The sequence below is a fragment of the Dermacentor albipictus genome, chromosome 2 (genome assembly GCF_038994185.2).
Source record: "Dermacentor albipictus isolate Rhodes 1998 colony chromosome 2, USDA_Dalb.pri_finalv2, whole genome shotgun sequence".
NCBI classification, from domain to species: Eukaryota; Metazoa; Arthropoda; class Arachnida; order Ixodida; family Ixodidae; genus Dermacentor; species Dermacentor albipictus.
In genome coordinates, this window is record NC_091822.1 from 63,953,211 (window position 1) to 63,976,014 (window position 22,804).

General features: G+C 47.9%; 1 protein-coding gene across 1 annotated transcript; it reads right to left on the reverse strand.

The window, feature by feature from the left end:
- Positions 1 to 21,896: 21,896 nt before the first annotated feature.
- LOC135908966 (histone H3, embryonic-like) lies at positions 21,897 to 22,595 on the reverse strand. Its single transcript, XM_065440824.1, has one exon. The coding sequence runs from the start codon at positions 22,562 to 22,564 to the stop codon at positions 22,205 to 22,207; it is 360 nt and encodes a 119-aa protein (XP_065296896.1). The 5' UTR covers positions 22,565 to 22,595; the 3' UTR covers positions 21,897 to 22,204.
- Between the last annotated feature and the right edge of the window lie 209 nt (positions 22,596 to 22,804).

The following is a 22,804-nucleotide window of genomic DNA, read 5'->3' on the forward strand; positions in this document are numbered from 1 at the left end:
CCGCTTACCTAAAACCGACACCTAAGCTATAAAATGGAATCGATACTTCACTTGCCTTAGAGAATACACCCACCAGTACGCTGAAAAAAAAACTGAAATATAATAATATCACGATCGATGATCTATCATGTTTATCCCAGATAACACTAGAAACCTTTGAAATGTCACAAGCCCAAACAATTCATCGCATAACATTTCCCTGACAAAACCTGACAGCTCATCAGCACCGATTCAGCAACGTTCTGACCTGATGAAGTCCTATTTTTGGTCTGTGTATACTAATGAACAGGCCGACAATACTCAGTTTTTTACCTAGAGATAACTTTCCCCAGATGCCACCAACTACAGTGACTGCTCAGGGATCCTCAGAGTTATTAACCAACTAAAGATATCGAACGCCCCCAGACCTGATAACATCCCTGCGAAAAAAAAAAATTCGCTAGTGTTCACCAGTGGGGCAGTGGGGCAGTGGGGGGATATGGCATAGGCATTAGGAATAGCAGGGGAGAGTTATTAGTGGAGTTTGCGGAACAGAATAATATTAGGATAATGAATACCTTCTTCCGCAAGCGGGATAGCCGAAAGTGGACGTGGAGGAGCCCGAACGGTGAGACTAGAAATGAAATAGACTTCATACTCTGCACTAACCCTGGCATCATACAAGATGTGGGCGTGCTCGGCAAGGTGCGCTGCAGTGACCACAGGATGGTAAGAACTCGAATTAGCCTAGACCTGAGGAGGGAACGGAAGAAACTGATACATAAGAAACCAATTAATGATTTAGCGGTAAGAGGGAAAATAGAGGAATTCCAGATCAAGCTACAGAACAGGTATTCGGCTTCAACTCAGGAAGAAGACCTTAGTGTTGAAGCAATGAACGACAGCCTTGTGGGCATCATTAAGGAGTGTGCAATAGAAGTCGGTGGTAACTCCGTTAGATAGGATACCAGCGAGCTATCGCAGAAGACAAAAGATCTGATCAAGAAACGCCAATGTATGGAAGCCTCTAACCCTACAGCTAGAATAGAACTGGCAGAACTTTCGAAGTTAATCAACAAGCGTAAGACAGCTGACATAAGGAAGTATAATATGGATAGAATTGAACATGCTCTCAGGAACGGAGGAAGCCTAAAAACAGTGAAGAAGAAACTAGGAATTGGCAAGAATCAGATGTATTAGTTAAGAAACAAAGCCGGCAATATCATTACTAATATGGATGAAATAGTTCAAGTGGCTGAGGAGTTCTATAGAGATTTATACAGTACCAGTGGCACCCATGACGATAATGGAAGAGAAAACAGTCTAGAGGAATCCGAAGTCCCAAAGGTAACGCCGGAAGAAGTAAAGAAAGACTTGGCAGATATGCAAAGGGGGAAGGCAGCTGGGGAGGATCAGGTCACAGTAGATTTGTTGAAGGATGGTGGACAGATTGTTCTAGAGAAACTGGCCACCCTGTAAACGCAATGCCTCATGACCTCGAGCGTACCGGGATCTTGGAAGAATGCTAACATGATCCTAATTCATAAGAAAGGAGGCGCCAAAGACTTGAAAAATTATAGACCGATCAGCTTACTGTCCGTTGCCTACAAACTATTTACTAAGGTAATCGCAAATAGAATCAGGAACACCTTAGACTTCTGTCAAGCAAAGGACCAGGCAGGATTCCGTAAAGGCTACTCAGCAATAGAGCTTATTCACACTATCAATCAGGTGATAGAGAAATGCGCGGAATATAATCAACCCTTATATATAGCTTTCATTGATTACGAGAAAGCGTTTGACTCTGTCGAAACCTCAGCAGTCATGGAGGCATTACGGAATCAGGGTGTAGACGAGCCGTATGTAAAAATACTGAAAGAAATCTATAGTGGCTCCACAGCCACCGTAGTCCTCCATGAAGCAAGCAACAAAATCCCAATAAAGAAAGGCGTCAGGCAGGGAGATACGATCTCTCCAATGCTATTCACAGCGTGTTTACAGGAGGTATTCAGAGACCTGGATTGGGAAGAACTGGGGATAGAAGTTAATGGAGAATACCTTAGTAACTTGCGATTCGCTGATGATATTGCCTTGCTTAGTAACTCAGGGGACCAATTGCAATGCATGCTCACTGACTTGGAGAGGCAAAGCAGAAGAGTGGGTCTAAAAATTAATCTGCAGAAAACTAAAGTAATGCTTAACAGTCTCGGAAGAGAACAGCGATTTACAATAGGCAGCGAGGCACTGAAAGTCGTAAGGGAATACATCTACTTAGGGCAGGTAGTGACGGCGTATCCGGATCATGAGACAGAAATAATCAGAAGAATAAGAATGGGCTGGGGTGCGTTTGGCAGGCATTCTCAGATCATGAACAGCAGGTTGCCATTATCCCTCAAGAGAAAAAGTGTATAATAGCTGCGTCTTACCAGTACTCACCTACGGGGCAGGAACCTGGAGGCTTACGAAAAAGGTTCTACTCAAATTGAGGACGACGCAGCGAGCTATGGAAAGAAGAATGATAGGTGTAACGTTAAGGGATAAGAAAAGAACAGATTGGGTGAGGGAACAAACGCCAGTTAATGGCATCTTAGTTGAAATCAAGAAAAAGAAATGGGCATGGGCAGGACATGTAATGAGGAGGGAAGATAACTGATGGTCATTAAGGGTTACGGACTGGATCCCAAGGGAAGGGAAGCGTAGCAGGGGGCGGCAAAAAGTTAGGTGGTCGGATGAGATTAATAAGTTTGCAGGGACGGCATGGCCACAATTAGTACATGACCGGGGTTGTTGGAGAAGTATGGGAGAGGCCTTTGCCCTGCAGTGGGCGTAACCAGGCTGATGATGATGAGTGTTAGAACAACCCGCATATCGTGCAATATATTAGACACTTTCGGACGGCAGGATACCAGACGACTGCAAAACAGCCAAGGCAACACCAGCATTCATATGGGCTGAACGTAGTAACCCATAAAATTACCGCCCTATTTGGCTTACATGCATTGCCTGCAAAATTTTCGAGCACACATTGTTTACTCGCATGTTGCCAATCACCCTGAAAGCAATCGTTTCGACGTTAAAAATAAACGTGGCTTCCGACCATGTCTTTCTTGCGAGACTCAGAATTTCGAATTCCTCATTGACTTCGAATAAATTTAGACTCCTTGTTTAAAGTGACGTCATATACATAGATTTCTCTAAAGTATTTGACCGCGTTGTACATAAACGCCTAAAAAATAAATTATGTCGGCTGAATCTTCATCCCTTAACCCTTTCATGGATTAAATCCTTTTTATCCGATCACCTACAGTTCACATTGACCATTGCTCATCGCTCTCCTATGCCACCCGTAAATTCTCAAGTCCCTCAGTGACCAGTGCTGGGCCCTGTACTCTTCTTAATAGATGTAAATGACTTGCCATTGAAATTTCTTCATCTATTCCACTATTCGCTGACGCCTGTGTCTTGTACCGCCGGATAACCGCCACTAAATACCACGAACTACTGCAAAACGATCTCTGATAAAAAACTTGTGCTCGCACTGGATGATACAGACTACGGCTTCTAAACAAAAGTTGCGCACGCATCTCGAAAGTAGTCTAACTCGGAATACGACTGCTCATTAAACTCAACCAGCCTCATACATGTAGACAAATTCAAGTACCTTGTCATCCTAATTACTAGCAATGTGAAGGGCCCCTCACCAGTTCTGGCCATTTCCAGCTGGCAAGCGCCATGCATAGAATGCGCTATTACGACCGTGTCAGCTAAGTATTACTTCCCTACACACCGCTGAAAGAGCCTGAATTTCAAACTAAACACCGTTTCCATGTCTCCTCAAGGGCGCAGCGTTCTCAGCCGGAGAGTCGACGTATATCGCACGAGGGAGGCAACGTACGACGCACTGCTGTGACGTCACTGTTAGTGACACGGGACTTAGAGAATTGTTCAAAGCAACATCTGTTATTTGTCTAATCTGTTGCTTTAAATAGACCAAATAAAGTGTAGAGAAATAATAAAGTACACAAAGGAAATGTCTGCATGTCTTGTTTGCTTGGGACCGCAGCAACAGAGATGTACTTACGTTCCATCTGGTTGTTCCCACGTCGTGCAGTCACGCATGCAGAAAAAGTAAGCATGTCATTTTCTACCTTGTTCGAGCTCACGATCCAGCTCTATGAACCGCTTTCGTCTACTTCTGTGTTCACGTAGCAATGGCTTATACTGCTAGTCAGGTGTTCTCGTGCACAACGTGCAAAATCGTGCGTTACGCGAAACCATAGAAACGCAACCGCGCAGCAGCTCGCGCGCGACGCCGTCAGCGGAAGTGCGCTACCCAGCGAAAAATCCAGAAAAAAAAATGAAGGTGGGGCCCGTGACGTATGCGGCATGCGATCCTCGAGCTCGGGTATTGGAGAACACGGAGAACGAATTTCGCATGCGGAGCCTAGACGAGGCAAGTTGAGAAGGTGCCTCTCACGGCATTTGTTGTCGCCTTCTGAAATGATAGGTTCACAGCACTAAAATCTTTCGATCTCTGCTATTTATCGACCGAAATTTTTGCGTCCGAACGCTCCCTACAGGGCATGTAACAACTTCGAGCATATAACCGAAATTCGGTCTTAGGGCAGGTGAAGGGCTCTTTAACATGGTCCGAACACATTGCTCAACTTGTGACTAATGCTCCAAAAGAACTTGGTTATATTAGATGAACGTTTTTTTTTTTCGGTGCCTACCCGCAGTCGGCGTAGTAGCATACGTAGCCTTCGTTTGCGCTAAATAGATGGCGCTCGTTCGCGCCATCTATTTACAGTCCTCATCAAAGCTACCGAATAAGCTACTGCATTCCTTGCAAAATCGTGCTGCTCGCTTCACGAAGTCTAACTACAGCTACCATTCATACATCGAGAGTATTAAGGAGTAGCTCGAAGCGCAATCTCTTGACGTGAGACGCAAACTATCTCGACTCACCTTATTTCATCAATTGCATTAGTGCTTTCCTAATTTACATGCCTCCTCACTATTACCTCCCGCCTGCTATTCACGAAACCTATTGAACTCTGTGAGACTCCAACGACTTTTCATAGAGCCACCGCATTTATCAAATCAGTTATTCCTGTAGCCACTGAGAAATGGAACAACTGACCCGAATCGGTCATTGCACAGCGCAACCCACCAAAAATTTAAACTACTGGCGGCAAACCATTTTTGTTCAAAATAATGTTATTACTCTACCCATGCATCTGCATCCTTTTAAATATGTATATATTACGCTTATATATGTTTGTAATTATTGTTACTTGTTACGTCATGACCTCTCTTCCACTGTGACCTCACTTCCACGCAAATTTTCACTTTGCTTCGCGCTGTCTATGCGTTCTGCTGTTCTTACTGATGCCCCTCCCTTTATGTAATGGCCCTAAAGAGGGATTTAAAGGTCCAATATATGATGATGACGAATGTTGATCTCGGCCTGCATTTGTAGTACTTGTGGTGTAGTATGTATCCCAGCAACGTGTAGCGCCAAACTTTCTTCTGTGCCCCGTTCACCACTCACTCCATTTCTTTTTCGGGGCTTCTGAATGTGCTCCCTCTCCTTGCCTTCTCCGCTAAATGTTTGCGCTAGATATAAGCGGGGCCGTACCAACAAAACGATAAAACAGAAAACAAGAATCACACCAAGAATTGCATCAATGAAACAGTACAGCAGGCAGAACAATATTGAAATTAAAGGCAGCTCTTCAAGCTGGACGACGACGAAGTGTCCTGTGTGGAACGCTGCCTTTTCGTCTCTGAGAAATTGAAGCTACTTTGTGGGAGACGCCACTCCCTTAACTACGGCGATGGACGTGGAGTCGCCTGGAGAGGTTCCTGGTCCGTCTACATCAACAGCGACCGCACCGCGAAAGCGGTCTAGTCGCCCGAGTGACACCGACAGCGAGGACACTGTGATCTACTCAGGGACCAGTGATGAAACCTCGGATGACAGCGATTTCGTGCCCGTAGCGAAGCACAAAGCAAAGAGAAGACTCGTCAGGACGACCCCTTCCACAAGTAAGGCAACTGTGATCCCGACGCGAAAGCCATCAGACCTCACCATTTTATATGTGCCTGTGGCTGCTAGCGACAATCTAAACCGGATCAACCGCCAAGCCACATCTGTATCGCTCGAGGCACTCGTTCCGGGTCAGATCAAAGATATAAGGATCAACGCCCGTAAGAACATCCTCGCTATAGATGTCACAAACCGCAGCGCGCTAGACATTCTAAGCAACGTTAAGGTGCTGGATAGCATCAACGTACGCTGCTATAAACAAGACCATCATGACTCTACGGCCGGCGTTGTGTATGACGTAGATAATTCCATAAGCGATGCTGACCTGCATATACTCATCAAGCCGGCGACAGAGGGAATTGCCATATTGCAAGCTCGTCGCCTGGGACGCTCGCAGTGTGTCAAGTTAACTTTCAAAGGAGACAGCCTACCGTCCCACGTGAAGGTCGGTCACTTCCGACACATTGTACGGCCTTTTGTGCCAAAGCCGCTTCAGTGCAGGAAATGTCAAAGGATAGGGCACGTTAGTGCGGTTTGCACAAACGCTGCCGTGTGCTCACGGTGCTCTGAGTCGCACAGCTCCGACGCGTGTCGTGCAGAAAACAAAAAGTGCGCCAATTGTCAGGGCTCTCACGATGCAACTTCGAAGAATTGCCCACATGTGAAAAATGAGGCGAAAGTCTTGAGGCAAATGGTCAGGGATGGTTCCTCGCACAGGGAGGCTGCCGCTAAGGTGCGACGGCGACGTTCACGTCGCCGGAGATCTAGGAAACCCACTGCTATTGCTAAGGATGCACCGCGTCCACTGACAGTCCAGAAACTTCCGCATACAACTAGCAATAGCAGCAATGACATTCCTCAGCAGAAAGTCTCCAATATCATTGCCTCAAGCGACGAGTGGCCGCCATTGCCACGGCTAGATCCACCAGCGGAGCGACAAGATGTAGCACGCTCGCCGAATCATGCTTCACCTTCTGGCAACCAAGACAACGACAAACAAGTTGTCACCATGATAAGGGCCCTTATGAACACGCTACGAGCACTACTGACTGCCATACACACTCCGGCAGCTCGAGGCGCACTTCAAATACTGGATGCCCTGTATCCGGTACTTTCCGGTCTTGAGAAGTACCATGGCTGCTCCTCTACATTCGTTCCTTAAAGAGGTCAAAGAAGCGTCTATCTTCCAATGGAATGTCAGAGGCATTAAATCGCGCATTTCGGACTTTCGTCCGTTTGTTTTTAAGAACAAATTTCCAATAATTGTCATTTGTGAGCCAAACGTTGAGAGCGCCATCCGCCTGTCAGGATATGAAGCTTTCATGTCTGCCACCTGTACCGACCGCAGCAAAGTCATCGTTTATATCAGATGCGATTTCACATATGTTTTACACCCAATGGCACCTGATGACAACAATCAATATGTGTGTTTGACTATAAAATGCAAGAACGTCGCACTCACGCTCATAGGTGCCTACATTTCACCTTCGAGTCGATTTGACAGCTCAAGACTAGATGGAATTTTAACAGCGACACCTGGACCATGGGTTATTACCGGCGACTTCAATGCGCATCATCCGCTATGGGGAAGCTTAAAGATGGACTGTCGAGGAAGACGTGTACTATCCTTCGCGTCGGACCATGAGCTCTGCTGCCTAAATGATGGCAGTCCCACCTTTCTGCGGGGATTGACATACAGCACCTGCCTGGACTTGACTTTTGTTTCAAGATGCCTCAGTGCCAGTGTGAAATGGTTCACGGACAACGAAACGCATGGTAGTGACCACGTTCCAACGTATGTTAAAATCGACGGCATACGCAAGTCACACTCTACTACAGTTCTTCATCACATCGACTGGCCTAAATACACGTCGCTCATGGAGAAGAATTGCCAAGAGATCCGGGACTGTCTGCCTGGCAACATCGAGAAGCTAATTAACGCCGCTGCTCAAGAAGCCACAAGATCTTTTAGGCCTATTCCTAAATTTTCTGAATTCGAAGCAGAATTGGAGCGGCTTCGAGCAATCCGCCGTCGCGCGGAAAGAAGGTACAGGCGCACCAAGTCCATCTACGACCTAAGGGAGGCGAGACGCATACAGAAGAAGATCCAGCGTCGGATCAACTCCCTGCAGTCTCTAAGATGGAAAACCTTCTGTGATACCCTTGATCCGCATAAACCCCTGTCACATATATGGAGAACAGTGCGTGGTCTTCGAACATCACCGCAACAACGCCACCCTTTCAAGTGCCTGGCTCTCTACCAAGGTCGCAGGGAGATCGACGTAGCGGACGACTTCTGTTTCAAGGTCGCTGGTCTACCGCCATTGTTCGCTACACGTGATCTCCGTGATGTTCCAGTCTCGCGGGATTCTCGTATGGACAATCTGTTTTCCATCGAGGAGTTGCAGGCGGCGTTGGCAGCGTGCAGACGTTCCTCATCGCCTGGGCCTGACGGGGTGACATACGCAGCTCTTGGAAACCTTGGTCACACAGCCCGGCATGCACTTCTAGACGTGTACAATAATTCATGGCGTGAAGGCGACGTTCCAGCTGCATGGAAGTCCAGCCGCCTTGTGCCTTTGCTCAAGCCAGGTAAATCACCCCTAGACGTGGCGTCTTATCGTCCCATTGCTCTGGCCAGTTGTCTAGGAAAGGTGATGGAGAGGATGGTGCTGACGCGTCTAGAGTGGTATCTAGAACACTACAAGTTATATCCTGACGCTATGGCAGGCTTTCGACGCGGACGCTCTTCTATAGACAACGTCATAGATCTTGTCTCGTCTGTTCAGCACGAAAAAAGCCTCAGGAGACTGTCAGCGGCGATGTTCCTAGATGTTAAAGGCGCATATGACAACGTAACCCATCAAGCCATCCTGGACGCCTTGGGTGATGTCGGCCTGGGCGGCCTTGTTTTTCGGTGGATATCCAGCTTCTTGAAGGACAGGTCATTCTTTATGCAAACAGAGGACGGTGCGTCATCACAACGCAACACCTACCAAGGCGTACCACAAGGCGGAGTCTTGAGCCCCACTCTATTTAACCTGGTGCTCATCGACCTGGTTCATACCCTTCCGGAATCCGTCCATGTGTCGATCTATGCAGACGATATATGCATTTGGTCATCAGGAGCGACGCGTCCTCAGGTGCGCGCCAGACTTCAAAAAGCGGCCACACTAACATCAGGTTATCTTCGAGCACGAGGTCTGGAGCTGTCCTGCGAGAAGTGCTCTATAGTCGCTTTCACGCGTAAAGCAATGAAACCATACGTTATCAGAATTAATGGACAGCCAATTGCCTACGAGAAGACGCACCGCTTTCTAGGAGTGATAATGGACCGAGACCTTTCCTGGAGTCCTCATATCTCCTACCTAAAAAGGAAATTAGTCATGATAACCCACGTGCTCAGATTTCTTGCGGGAAAGTCATGGGGTGCGTCTGTGAGTGCGATGCTCCAACTCTATAACGCACTGTTCCTAGGTCTCCTGCGCTATAGCTTACCTGTACTGGGTGGGACCGGCAAGACCAACCTCCGTGCCCTCCAATCTGTACAAGCTCAAGCTCTGCGAATTTGCCTTGGTCTTCCCAGATGTGCGTCCACGGCAGCAACAATAGCCGTCGCGCATGACCACCCCATCAACACGTATCTTCAAGTCGACACTTTAAGGATGCATATCAGGCACTTCGCCCGACTTCCATCGCATCATCTCGCCTCCCTTCCTGCCGCTCGACCTCGTTCAGCGCTTAGCAAGATTATTGCTGCCAACCATGGAATTTTACCATCAAACTTCACGCCTGCAGCACGACCATCTCAACCGCTGTGGTGCCTCCATCCACTCCAGGCTCTTCTTGTTATTCCCGGCATCAAAAGGAAAACAGAGATGTCAACTTTTGCCCTCAGACAAACCGTGCTTTCAATGCTACATGAACAGCACAGAGGACGCATCCATGTTTACACAGACGGTTCTGTATCCTCTAATAGTTCAGCTGGAGCAGTGGTGATTCCCACAGAGTGCGTCACCCTCAAGTTCAGGACATCTCACATTACATCATCGACGGCTGCAGAACTCGCAGCTATCCGTGCTGCTCTGGAGTTCATTGCTCAGAAATCATCACATTCATGGTCCATCTTATGTGACTCAAAGGCAGCTCTTCAATGTCTGATGTCCCCTTTCAACCATGGACCAAATGAGCAACTAGTCGCAGACATCCGACTACTCCACCATCACGCAATCAACAAGGGACACAACATCATCTACCAGTGGATACCGGGTAACTGTGGAATTTCAGGAAATGACAGTGCGGATGACGCTGCCCGGTCGGCTCATGATGGCGCCCAGATTATACCCATACCGCTGTCAAGAACAGATGCAGCAACAACTCTTCGCTCCCTCGCCCGTGAGCTTACACAGAATCTGTGGAACACCAGTGAATTCACGAACGCACGTCTCCACAAATTGGATCCACGTCTGCAACTCCGCCTACCACCAGGGTTGCCACGAGCGGAAGCAACACTTCTGTGCCGCCTGTGGCTCGGCGTGGCATTCACGAACTCATATTCATTCCGCATTGGAATGGCCGACAGCCCTACTTGTGACACCTGCGGCTGCGAGGAGACGATTGAACACCTCCTTTGTGACTGTCCCCGTTACGCAGTGCGAAGAACAGTGCTCGTGACCGCTCTCGCAAAACTGGACAATCGCCCCTTTACAGAGGAAAAAGCTCTAGGACATTGGTCCAGACGGGCTTCGGCATTCAAGGCCTTAAGGGCTTTGTTGAAGTTTTTAAGGACATGTGAATTGTGCGACCGCCTTTGAACGTTGTAGAGCGTAGTTTCGCGTTACTGTGTGAATTTTTTTCTTTTTATTTTTTTTCCTTTTCTTCTTCTTTCTCTTTTTATTCCCTTTACCCCTTTCCCCGGCACAGGGTAGCCAGCCGGTACTTACACTGGCTAACCTCCCTGTCTTTCCTCTCCTTTGCCTCCTCCTCCTCCTTCAACGCAAGGAGAGGATTGCTCTGCCGTTTTGTGTGCTGTCGCTGATGCAATTGACTGTCAAATGGATGTGGTGGACATCGACACAGTTCATCGGGTCGCCAGCAAATCACCACATCAAAATCTAATAGTCCGATTTTGCTCCCGTATCAAGAAGAATGACTTCCTGCGTAAGGCTCGAAAGGCACGCATGAGAACCTCCATGATTGGGCTCTCTGGTAAAAATGATATCCCTATTTATGTCAATGAGCACCTCACATTTGAGAACAAACGTCTGTTCAGCCGATCTCTTGCTCTAAAGAAGCAGCATAAGTGGCAGTTCCTTGGGACAGACAACTGTCAGAATAAAGCACGCAAGACTGAAAATAGCAAAGTGTTCTTCATAAGCTCTGAGTGCGACCTCAGCGCCATCACTTAACCTGATTATTTACAATTAGTCCGTTTTAGACGTTGACTCATTCGTTCAAGCATGTCTTTGTTTTCACCATCTGAAGCAACATCACTGCTGCTATCTGCTGGGTGTTGGTTCCTTCACTTCAATGCGCGAAGTTGCGTAAGAATCATGATAACATACCTTCATTCATCGACTCACTTTCCCACACTTTTTCATTCATCTGCATAACTGAGACGTGGCTTGGCCCGGCTGATAGCAATTTATAGGCGTTCCATGCCTATCAGGCTGAGTATTGTCACCGTGCTGCAGATCAACATGATGGTAGCGCGATTTCTGTCGCACCCCACATTAAATATAAACGTAGACTGGACCTTTCTCTAGATTTATTTCACTGCGAAATTGCTTGGATCTAAACCAACGCCTTGTCTTTTCCAAATTATATTGGCGGAATTATTATTGGCTGTATTTACCGTTCTCCATCTTCTTCCTTACCTGATTTGCTTCGTCATCTTAGCTTAGTTATTCAAACAAATACTTGTGAAAACAAGCCTCTCCTAATTGTAGATGATATAAATATTGACTTGCTTGATGTCGACAATAGTAGTGTATGCGCTTATACGAACTGTTTTACTGTCTTTGGGCTTGAGCAATTAGTAACTTCGGCCACCAGGTTTTCCACTTAAAGAAGCAGCTCCCTCTTAGACCATGCCCTCATTAATATTTCGCCTTCACCAGAGTCTAGTGTAATTGATATAGACGTAACCGATCATTACCCTATATTCGTCACATTCAGATCTAACCCTCCTAGGTCAGATCCTTGTTATTTTACATCTCGTCTTGATAAAATAAATTTTGTTGATGCAATTGGTCATGATTTACCTGACTGCCTTAATTGTACACTACCTATATTATGCGCAGACGACACGACTGTTGCCCTCTCGGATAAATCATTACTTTCGCTAACTTTGAAACTAAACAGTGATCTCTCAAAAATTACTGATTGGTGTAATGCCAATTTTCTAATTAAAAACCCTACGAAAACGCCATTCATGATATTCAAGTCACCATAGAGACATTTGCCTTGCTCTCCGACCATAACTCTCAATGGGCATGGCATTCCTGCCTCCACTTGTGTTTCTCTTCTCGGCATCAAATTAGATCCCCACCTCAAGTTTACTAACCACATTGCACACATCAAACAAAAGCAGCACTTGGCATTAGAGCACTACTCGAATCACGTGCATTTTTTTCCAAAGAGGCATTATTATCTATATCCTTCGCTTTCATTCATAGTCATATCATTTATGGTATCGCTTCTTGGGGTAATATTTATCATTGTCATCTTTCCTCTATTCAGCGCATTCTAAATCAGGCTACCTGCATTATAACGCAAAGCTATTTTTTCTCTAACGCCTCTTCAGAACTACGTACAAACCGCGTTCTTCAAGTTACTGAATTGTTTAACTACCATTCAGTGATATAATTTTTCCAATCACTAACTCAGGAAGTTTCTTACAACTTTGTTAGTCCTGATCTCCTTTTTAATGCTAATAACACAAGGTTTGCAGCACAAGGAAATTTCCTGTTGCGTTTATGTCATACTAATAACGGAAATATGGCTTCCTCTTTTTGCGCGCTTAAACTTTGGAATGGTCTTCCATACTCCATTAAGTTGTCACCTACCTTGTACTCTTTCAAATATGAACTGAAGAATTATTTGCTGTCTGAATAATTTTCTATAAAGTTATTTTGCTAATTAGTAGCTGTGTAATTATCATTGATGGTTCATCTTTCCTCTTCCTTTTGTCTTTTATGTATGTCAACACTCTGTTTCTTGGCTATATTTCTTGGTTTCTTGACTAACTTATAGTACTGGGTGAGATCGCTGTAAGTGACGACTGGGTTGGGCTCGCTCTCCCGTCCTGCCTAGCGGGAGTCCGGGCTCGCACGCTGAGCTGGGTTTTGTGCGGCCTCGAGTGTCGTCTCGTTCAGGTTAGGGAGTGGCCCCTCCAACGGTCCCATTTGTTGCCGGGAACCAATTGATGTAGTGTGGGGCGATGTGTTCAGTACCATTCTGCCGACTGTCGGGGATATGCTCCCTATTCCGAAGGACAGAATTGCCCTCTTGGAGTCGCAGTACAGGACTGTTAGTGTGGACCATGCACGCGTTGGTGACCGTGGTATCTGTGTTGACCACCGCTGCTACATAGGCTTGTCTGCCAGGATATTTGGCTACGTCCTTAAAGCAGCATGCTTTCCACCATGCAGCTGAATGGTAATGGCCAAATTATAAGTGTTTGATAATCTTTTCTTTATTTCTGTGACCGTCGCACCGGTACCGCTGCTAGGCAAGCTACCACAGCGACACGTGGGCTTCGCAAAATCACTGCACCGTTCAGTGGAGACCACCTCGCATATGCTGTAGGCTACGAATGCAAATAATTATGGTGTGTTGCGACGCCGAACAAACCGACAAACCAAAAAAGAAAATTAATCGACACAGAATCGCGGTCACGCGGTCTCGAGACTTTCTAAAACAAGGCCTTTTTCTTCTGCCAAGTGGGCCGGATTTTTGTAGAAGCACCTGCTGTGGATGGAGTCGTACGACGAACGTACATTCAAGCGCGGACATTTCATAGTCTACTCCGACGCGTTGTTCTATTGTGAGGCTCACGAGCACTTGTAACAATGGTTTTAATCAGACTCCAATACCTACATTTGCGACTACTGCATGTTTAGGAAACAGACTACAGAACGATTACATGCTTAACGTGTTTTTGTAATCAGGCTTAACAGGCGTTTTGATTAATGGCGATAGTACATAGGAGGGTCGTCGTGGGAGCCCGTTTGTAGCAATGATTGCAGCAACAACGATGTAAGGCAGTGTTATTTCTGAAAGAAAGCCTGTTTCAACACAGTATATATACACAACGAAGCCGTAAGTAATCAAAATACATTCTAAACCATCGGAAAACGGTTTATAGGCATCAAGCTCGCAATGAAACGCTACTATGCAAAGTAATCAAGCAACAATAGTTGCCGCCACTCGACCTCGTCGTGCGCTTGGCGATTATATCCCGCGAGTCTCCCCTGTCAGCAGCAGCTGCGTTCGGCAGTTTTGCGTCGCTTTCTAAAGGAAGCGTTAGGTGTCTGTTTCGTGACCGGCAATTTGGAGTCAGCAGAGGGTGTGCGATAGGCAAAGCGTGGGAAAAACTAACGGCAGCAAAAGTGTCACCAAAGCGGATGAGAGAATTAAATGGTTAGCCGTTAAGATAAGCAAAATAGGTTTAAAAACACTGGTAAGAAAGAAAGCAGGGAACAAATCGATTTAGCCGGGATATGGCTACAAACATATCAAACTTACGATATAGAGATAAGTCATTTTTAGTATGGCCATAAAGAACAAGTTCATATAGGTAAAATCCGCAATAGATGTAGTAAAAGCTGATTAACTCAAGCAGCGAATAGGTCACTGTTTGTCGCAGCCGCATTTAAAGGGGGACAACAAGGCGCACATTGTATTGTATTTTCCTATGTTGTTGTATTCACTTCAGTGAGCGTATGCCGTTCTAGCTTGTGTGTCTTTTCTTTTTCCTTTAATAAGATAATGTCCGCGGAACCGCCGCCAGTAGGCAGGGTCCTGACCTGGGCTTATGCTTCGTAGAATCGCTGCACTCGATGATGGAGGCCGCGTTGCTTATGGTGCGCTCTACGAGCGAAAGATTTGATGGTGTGTACCGTGCCACCAATCACGAATGATCGAGTCACGTGGTGCAGACCGCGCCGTTTACGAACGCCCTAAAATACCTACCGAAGTAGTTGCCCAATCTTTAACGTGCTCGGCCGCCAACGAAGTGCAGATGCCTAAGCCCGCCGATGCATTAGCTTAGTGCACTCCATAACAAAAATTTTCTTGCGCATCTTCTCAACTTGGTGTCGTTAGGTGGCGCTGTCTCTCCTACTGGTGCACTCGAATCAGGTTTTGTATCTATAGAAGTTGTTCACGGGTCGTTTAAAGAAATGTTTTATGTGGCAGGCCGAGGAGAAATGAGGTTGCTGCAATTGCTAACGAACAATGACGTTCGAATGACTTTTATCTCCTTGCGCAGACCATCTCGCAACTGCAGCTTCTTTAGTCTTGACGAATACGCATTCTATCACCTCTGCATTAGAGCATTACACTATCTGATGTTGGTTAATTTTTGCAGCCATGCTTTTATGCGGACGCGCCCGACGACGACGCTGCGCTTGGGCTCGTTCTTGCGTCGGCCATATTAGAGAGTTTTAGCCCAGCGGGTTTACGGCCAGCGGAGCGGAGCGGTCTCCACCGTTGCGTCAGCGGAGCGGCTCGCGAAAAAAGAATTTTAGCCCAGCGGATCACCCGCTCGAGCGGGGTAAAGAGCGGGGCGCTCTGCTGCCCCACCTAGTGGTTCGAATAGGAGTTACTGAGAAATGAAATTGAATTACGCTTGCTTTTATTATGCAAGAAATGTTGAATAAAGATATATTACATGTTCTCAGTGCATTATTTGTTAATAATGTACTGAGTACTAATGTACGGGTCAGCGCGGCTGTCGCCGTCTCCGATGCAGAACTGCCGGCGTTCATGTTCGCGGCTGCCGTCTTGCATTTCCCATACACGCCCGCGCGCCCTTACGCACGCTCGCGCGCTGCGTATACCTTCCGCTGGGGAGTGCTTTCCAGCGGGCGTAAACGCTGCTCCGTAAAACCGCTGGCCGCCTCAGCGTGGTGCGCATGCGCAGTCGCGTCTCCACTCGCTCGCTCCGCTCCGCTGGCCGTAAACCCGCTGGGCTAAAACTCTCTATTTTTTGACGCGAGGACCGAACGGTAGTGTTCACTGCAAATAAAGATTTTGGATCCTTGTGGCCCTCGTGACGTATACTTCGAGGCCTGCCTGCACCTCCGCTCTAACAAAAGTGAGTGTGCACTATGTTCCTCCCCACTTGTCTTCGACGTCAAGGTTAGGATGAAAACATCCCAAATGTTTGTTGCCTCTCTCACCTACTGCAAGATGGCCTCAATCCAGCTTGGCACTACCGGCGGCTCCTCTACAATACGTCAATTTTAAGTTGTTTTGTTTTTATGTCAGTGACCGACAATCTGTTCTTTGCATTTCCGGTGGCAACGAGGACAACGGCGGTTTCCCGCTGCTGGGTGAGCTTATCGAAGTCGCTGTATCGTGCAGACTACGCATGCGTCGCACGTATCGGCCTGAACTGACTGACAGCACGAAGATTACGGCAACACGTGCCTGTGAATGCCGACAGCTATATATACCCAGTGTGTTTCCGCAATAAACGTTCTTTTCATTCTTGGATCCCGTCCATACGATACATGGTGTCAGAAGTGGTGCCGATGGATGAACGTAACCATTCAGAGCAATGGAGCTAGTCAAGCCACCGGAGCATCTGCAACTTTCCGGCTCATCCGACAACATCGCGAAGCATTGGAACCTGTTCATCCAGAAGTTCGAACTGTTCCTACAAGCGACAGCATCTCCGAAAGAACCAAGGTCAGAAGCTGTCAAGGCTGCGCTGCTGCTGAGTGTTGCTGGCGACGATGCACTTGAGGTGTTTAACAACTTCACCTTTCTTGAGGCGGAACGCAAGGATGATTACACGACGGTCGTGCGGAAGTTTAAAGAGTACTGTGAAGAACAGCAAAACGAAGTCTATGAGAGGTACATTTTCCGGTCAAGAACCCAGGACGAAGCGGAGCCCTTTGAGCATTTCCTGCGCGACTTGCGAAAACTGTCTCGAAGCTGCAACTTCGCTGAATTAACGGAGTCAATGATCCGCGACCAGGTTGTATTCGGTGTACATAACCCTAAGTTGCGGGAGAAGCTCCTCAAAGTAAAAGACCTGACGCTAGCCAAGACTGAACAAATCTGCAAGGCTGCTGAACTGTCTAGCCAGCAGAACGAGGCATGGGCTCAGGCGGAAAAACAGGTCGCATCTGTAAAAAAGCGTCCGTTTAAATGCATGAAATGCAACCGCTTGCACGAACGTAGTAGGTGTCCCGCGTTCGGCAAGACGTGTTTTGTATGTGGTGGCACCAATCATTTTGCAGCGTGTTGCAAGAAAGGGTCTACAGTAAGCGAAGTGGTCAACGTGCAGAACACTTTCGACATCCTTGATGTAAAAACTTGCAAGCTGAGAAGCTCGACGGACTGGATCGTAAACGCTAAAGTGGCCGGCCAGGATGCCTTCTTGAAAGTAGACACAGGCTCCCAAGCTAACTTGCTGCCTTACTCGGTCTATCGGAAGTGCAAAGGGACGCAAAGTTTGAAGCCGAGCAGTTCAATTCTGCGATCCTATAGCGGTGACGCTATCAGTCACTTCGGTGTTGCGTCGTTACCAGTCACCATAAAAAATCGGGCTGGGAGTTTCGACTTCTTTATAGTAAAAAAAGGCCACCAGGCAATACTCGGACTATCTGCAAGTGAGGCGCTCGGACTGGTCGCGAGGTCGGTGGACTCAGTCAACGCTAGCGCTGCCGACGAAATATTGCAGGAATTTCCTCAACTCTTCCAAGGAACAGGCTGCGTCGCCCGCCAGTATCGGATGGTACTACGCACTGGTTCGATACCTGTAGTCCAGCCAGCGCGGCGCGTACCCTTGACACTACAAGAACCACTGCGGGACGAGCTGGACCGCATGGAACGAGCCGCCATCATCACGAAAGTGACAGAACCAACGGACTGGGTGAGCCCGCTTGTTATTGTACGGAAGAAGGACGGCACACTACGTGTATGCATTGATCCTAGGCATATCAATAAATGCCTGAAACGTGAGCACTATCAGATGCCTAAGCGTGAAGACATTGAGGCTGAGCTCGCCGGCGCTCAATATTTTTCCCGCCTCGATGCGAATTCAGGTTTCCACCAAATTCCTTTGGATGACGCCACCTCAAAAATCTGCACATTCGGCACGCCCTTTGGTCGCTACCGTTTTCTGAGGCTGCCCTTCGGTATCGCCTCGGCTCCTGAAGTCTTTCAAAAAACCTTGAGCGAAATTTTTGACAGGGCTCCAGGGGTGCGTGTATATGTAGATGACGTTCTTGTCTGGGGCATCACTAAAGAAGAACATGACACACGCCTTCGAAATGTATTGCAGCTGGCAAAAAACGCTGGCTTAACTTTCAACGCAAGCAAGTGCAAGTTCGGGCTTACTGAAGTCGAATTTTTGGGTGATGTCATCAGCCGAGACGGAATAAGGCCAAATGCCACACTGAGCATGTCCCTTAAAGAAATGTCGCAACCAACGGACAAAGCTGCAGTGCACAGAATGTTAGGTGTTGCCAACTACTTTGGGAAATACATTCCGAATCTGGCAGAAAAGACACAACTTTTGCGCAGTCTCATCAAAAAGGACACCAAGTTTGAATGGTCGGCCAACCACGCAAATGAATGGACAGCCATCTGCACATGGCTCAGCAGCGCACCTGTGTTGGCTGTTTTCGATGCTGCCAAGGAAACTAAAATTTCTTCTGACGCTTCTAAAAGTGGACTAGGCGCTGCACTTCTACAGCTTCATGGTGACAGCTGGCGGCCGGTTGCGTATGCATCACGCGTGATGAATGAGACTGAGCAACGATATTCACAAATCGAAAAAGAGGCAATGGGCATAACGTTCGGGTGTGAAAAATTTCACCATTTCGCATACGGGCGTAAGATAATCATAGAGACCGACCACCGACCACTGCTAGCCATTTCATCCAAAGGAATCGGTGACATGCCGCCGCGTCTTCAGCGTTTCTTCATGCGCTTACTGAACTACGACTATGTGCTTGAATTTGTACCAGGGAAGCAACTGCTGCTGGCCGACATGCTCTCAAGGTCGACGCCCATCAACCACCCAGCGGACACGAGTGGCTCGACAGAAGAAATAGAGGTTCACGCAGTTGGTGCAGTCTCGGACCTGGTAAGCAGAAAAACCCTTGACCGCTTAGTTGCCGCAACTGCAAGTGACCCGGAGTTACAAAAAGTGATGTGCTATATCAGCGGCAGCGGCAATCTTGATGGCTGCATGAAACCTTTTGCTACTGAGCTGTCGCTAATAGAGGGAGTGGTGCTAAAAGGAACCAAAGTACTTGTTCCAAAGTCGATGAGGAACGAAATACTTCAACGTATACACGAAGGGCACTTGGGCATAAACAAATGCAAAGCACGAGCCCGAGGATTGGTGTTTTGGCCCGGAATTAATGCAGATATTGAAACGATGTTGAAAAGTTGCGCCGTCTGCCGAAAGTATGCATACAGGCAACCAAGCGAGCCTTTCATGCTCAGACCAACGCCGGGCCACGCTTGGTACAGAGTCGGCGTTGATATCTTTCAGCATGGGGGAAGCTCGTACTTGTGCGTGTTCGATGCGCAGTCAAACTTCCCGGAAGTGGAAAAACTGGGCGACACCACGTCGAGCACGATCATTGCCAAATTGAGCTGCATTTTTGCCCGATATGGAATCCCAGTCGAAGTATGCAGTGACAACGGCCCCCAGTTCGCGTCTCACGAGTTTGCCACCTTTGCGTCCAGGTACGATTTCAAGCACGTGACATCTAGTCCTGGCTTTCCACAGTCCAATGGACTAGCGGAGAAAGGCGTCCAGATAGTGAAACGCATCATGAAAAAAACACTCGAAAATCACGACGACTTCTGGCTGGGCCTGCTCAGCTACCGATCTACACCACTGGAGCATGGTCGTTCCCCGGGTGAGCTGTTGCAAGGCAGGAGACTACGAACCAGGCTTCCAGACTTCAGCTCGCAACCTAAAAATTTTGTGTCTAAGCATAGACAACTTGGCGCACACAGAAAGGACCTACCAGTACTCCGAAAAGGGGATGTGGTGAGGATCCGAGATAAAGCATGGACCCGCAAAGCGCAGGTCATGGGACCGGCTGCGCCTAGGTCCTATCGCATTGTTACTGAAGGTGACCAAGTACTTCGTCGGAATCGGAGACACCTGATTACAACGCGTGAGCCATTTCGACACGATGACCTCGACAGCGATGAGCCGGAAAGCGAGGACGACCAGCCGGTAACATTCCCAACTGGAGTGCCCGCAAACCCGACTCAACCTACAACACCGATCCCAAGACGGTCTAGGCGGATAACTCGTCAGCCAAGACGGCTGCAGTACGACCACAACTTCAATCAAGTGCATTGTGTATCTCGGCTTTATCCAAGTATTAAACAGAGAAAGATGTATCGTGCAGACTACGCATGCGTCGCACGTATCGGCCTGAACTGACTGACAGCACGAAGATTACGGCAACACGTGCCTGTGAATGCCGACAGCTATATATACCCAGTGTGTTTCCGCAATAAACGTTCTTTTCATTCTTGGATCCCGTCCATACGATACAGTCGCCGCACCCAGTGTTGAAGTCGGCACGAGTATATGCAAAGAGGTTTAAACAAAAAATTACAATACCTTCCTCTACAGGAAAATGGCTGCAAGCGAAGCTTGTTCTGCGTGCAGCTGACCTTCGTCACGTTTATGTAACCCACAGGAAACGGTGCCAGATTGCTTAGGCCTTCCGCTCCCTTTGCTCGGGATCTTCTCATCGCTGTCGAATTGCCTGGGCTCGAGCAGCTTAAAAAGCGCTGTTAAAGTCCGACGTTGTCGGCACATCGGCGAGCATCGTTAGAAGCCGGGGGCGTCGGAGCTCACTGGCCGCGTCTGGTTACGTTGGCGGTGCCAGTGCGTCGAGCCATCGGTCGATCTGTAGACGCTGTTGTTCTCGCCAACTTGACGTAAAGTGTGCGCGCGTTCTCGCTACACTGTAACAAACAATTTCTGGTTTTACTGCAAATCTGCTGGTAGCGTGTGACCGAACGCTTTTCCGTGAATAAAGAACGGTCATTTCCGTAGGACAGACAGCCGTAAAAGAGAGACCGTAATACAAGATACGAGTGCCTTCGTATCTCGAAAACCGAACACTGTATGCTGAATCTGTACTATAACTGTCAAAATAAAGGTGCTTCCCGTATTTCGTTTTACAGGGCATATTAATTCTTCGGAGAATGTACTATCGGGGACAAAATCGCCCAGGACGTGCGAGCATCGACTGAATTTTACTGGTGCTCTATCAGTGTGATCAGCCGTGGTGATATCTGCGTTCGGAGTATGCATATATGGCCCACTGTTTTGAGCGGTCTCAAACGCAGAGGTGCCACTTGCTCGGCGCTCGCAATTCCAGGGTACTTTTGTCCACGATAGTACATATCCTTTATTGTCAATATCATGAAGGCAGCTCACAGCCGAAGCAACAGGTCACCATTGAGAAAATTGTCTTGCCAACACAATAACGTAGCTTTGCACTTTGTGATAGGAATGCATTGCATAGGATATATACAAAAAAGGTGCAAAATTTCAGTCTTCAAGTTCTGAAGGTAACAGAAGCAACGTTAATTTCTTCAATGACTTGTCTTGTACTCTTTCCTAGAGAAAGTTGTTCTTGACCCCAAACGCCTTGCTGCTGTTAGTAGAAATGAGTAGTATTCGCGAATTTCCATCCTAAAGAAAACGGCAAGAAAGGTTATCACAGAACACAAGAAAGAAGCAACTTCTGCGTTAGAAAAACATGTACGTTGACCAACATTGTTGGAAGAAGGGATGTTGCTGTAGCCAGCATTTCAACAAAGGTGCTTGTCATAAGTGTAGCAACAGTTTTCCTTGGCAGCAATTTATTTTTTGCATAGCTCACTGGGCCCTGCCGTTTTTAGTTGCTTGCTTGACCGAGGCTGCGGCGCAGACAGCGGCCGAACTTAGGCACGCTCGCCACGGATGCGCCAGGCCAGCTGGATGTCCCTCCACGAGATGGTAACGCGCTTGTCGTGGATGGCGCACAACTTAGCGTCCTCGAAGAGACTGACCAGGTAGTCCTCGCTGGCCTCCTCAGCGGTTTCGCTCACCAAGCGCTGGAACTTCAGCTTGCGGATGAGAAGTTCGGTCGACTTCTGGTAGCGGCGAATTTCACGAAGGGCCACGTTCCCAGGCCTATAGCGGTGCGGCTTCTTAACCTCGCCAGTGGCAGGTGCACTCTTGCGAGCAGCTTTGGTGGCAAGATGCTCACGGGGAGCCTTCCCACCAGTTCTCTTACGGGCGGTTTGCTTGGTCCTGTCCATGAAGAACGGAGCGAGCGTCCGAAGTCGTCGACTGCAGGAGTGAAAATGACGCCTGCGCAGCGCGCGTCGTGCTTCGCCACACGAGTCATTTCCTCTCCAACTCATCCGGCGATTGGCCAACGCCAACGGAACCGTCTCTGCACGCAAGGCGGAGCGCACGCCGCCGCCGTTCGCCAGGATGCTGGATGACGCACGTTGTCGCGCGTGCGCCTTGTTCGCGCACGCGCGAAGGTTAATTGG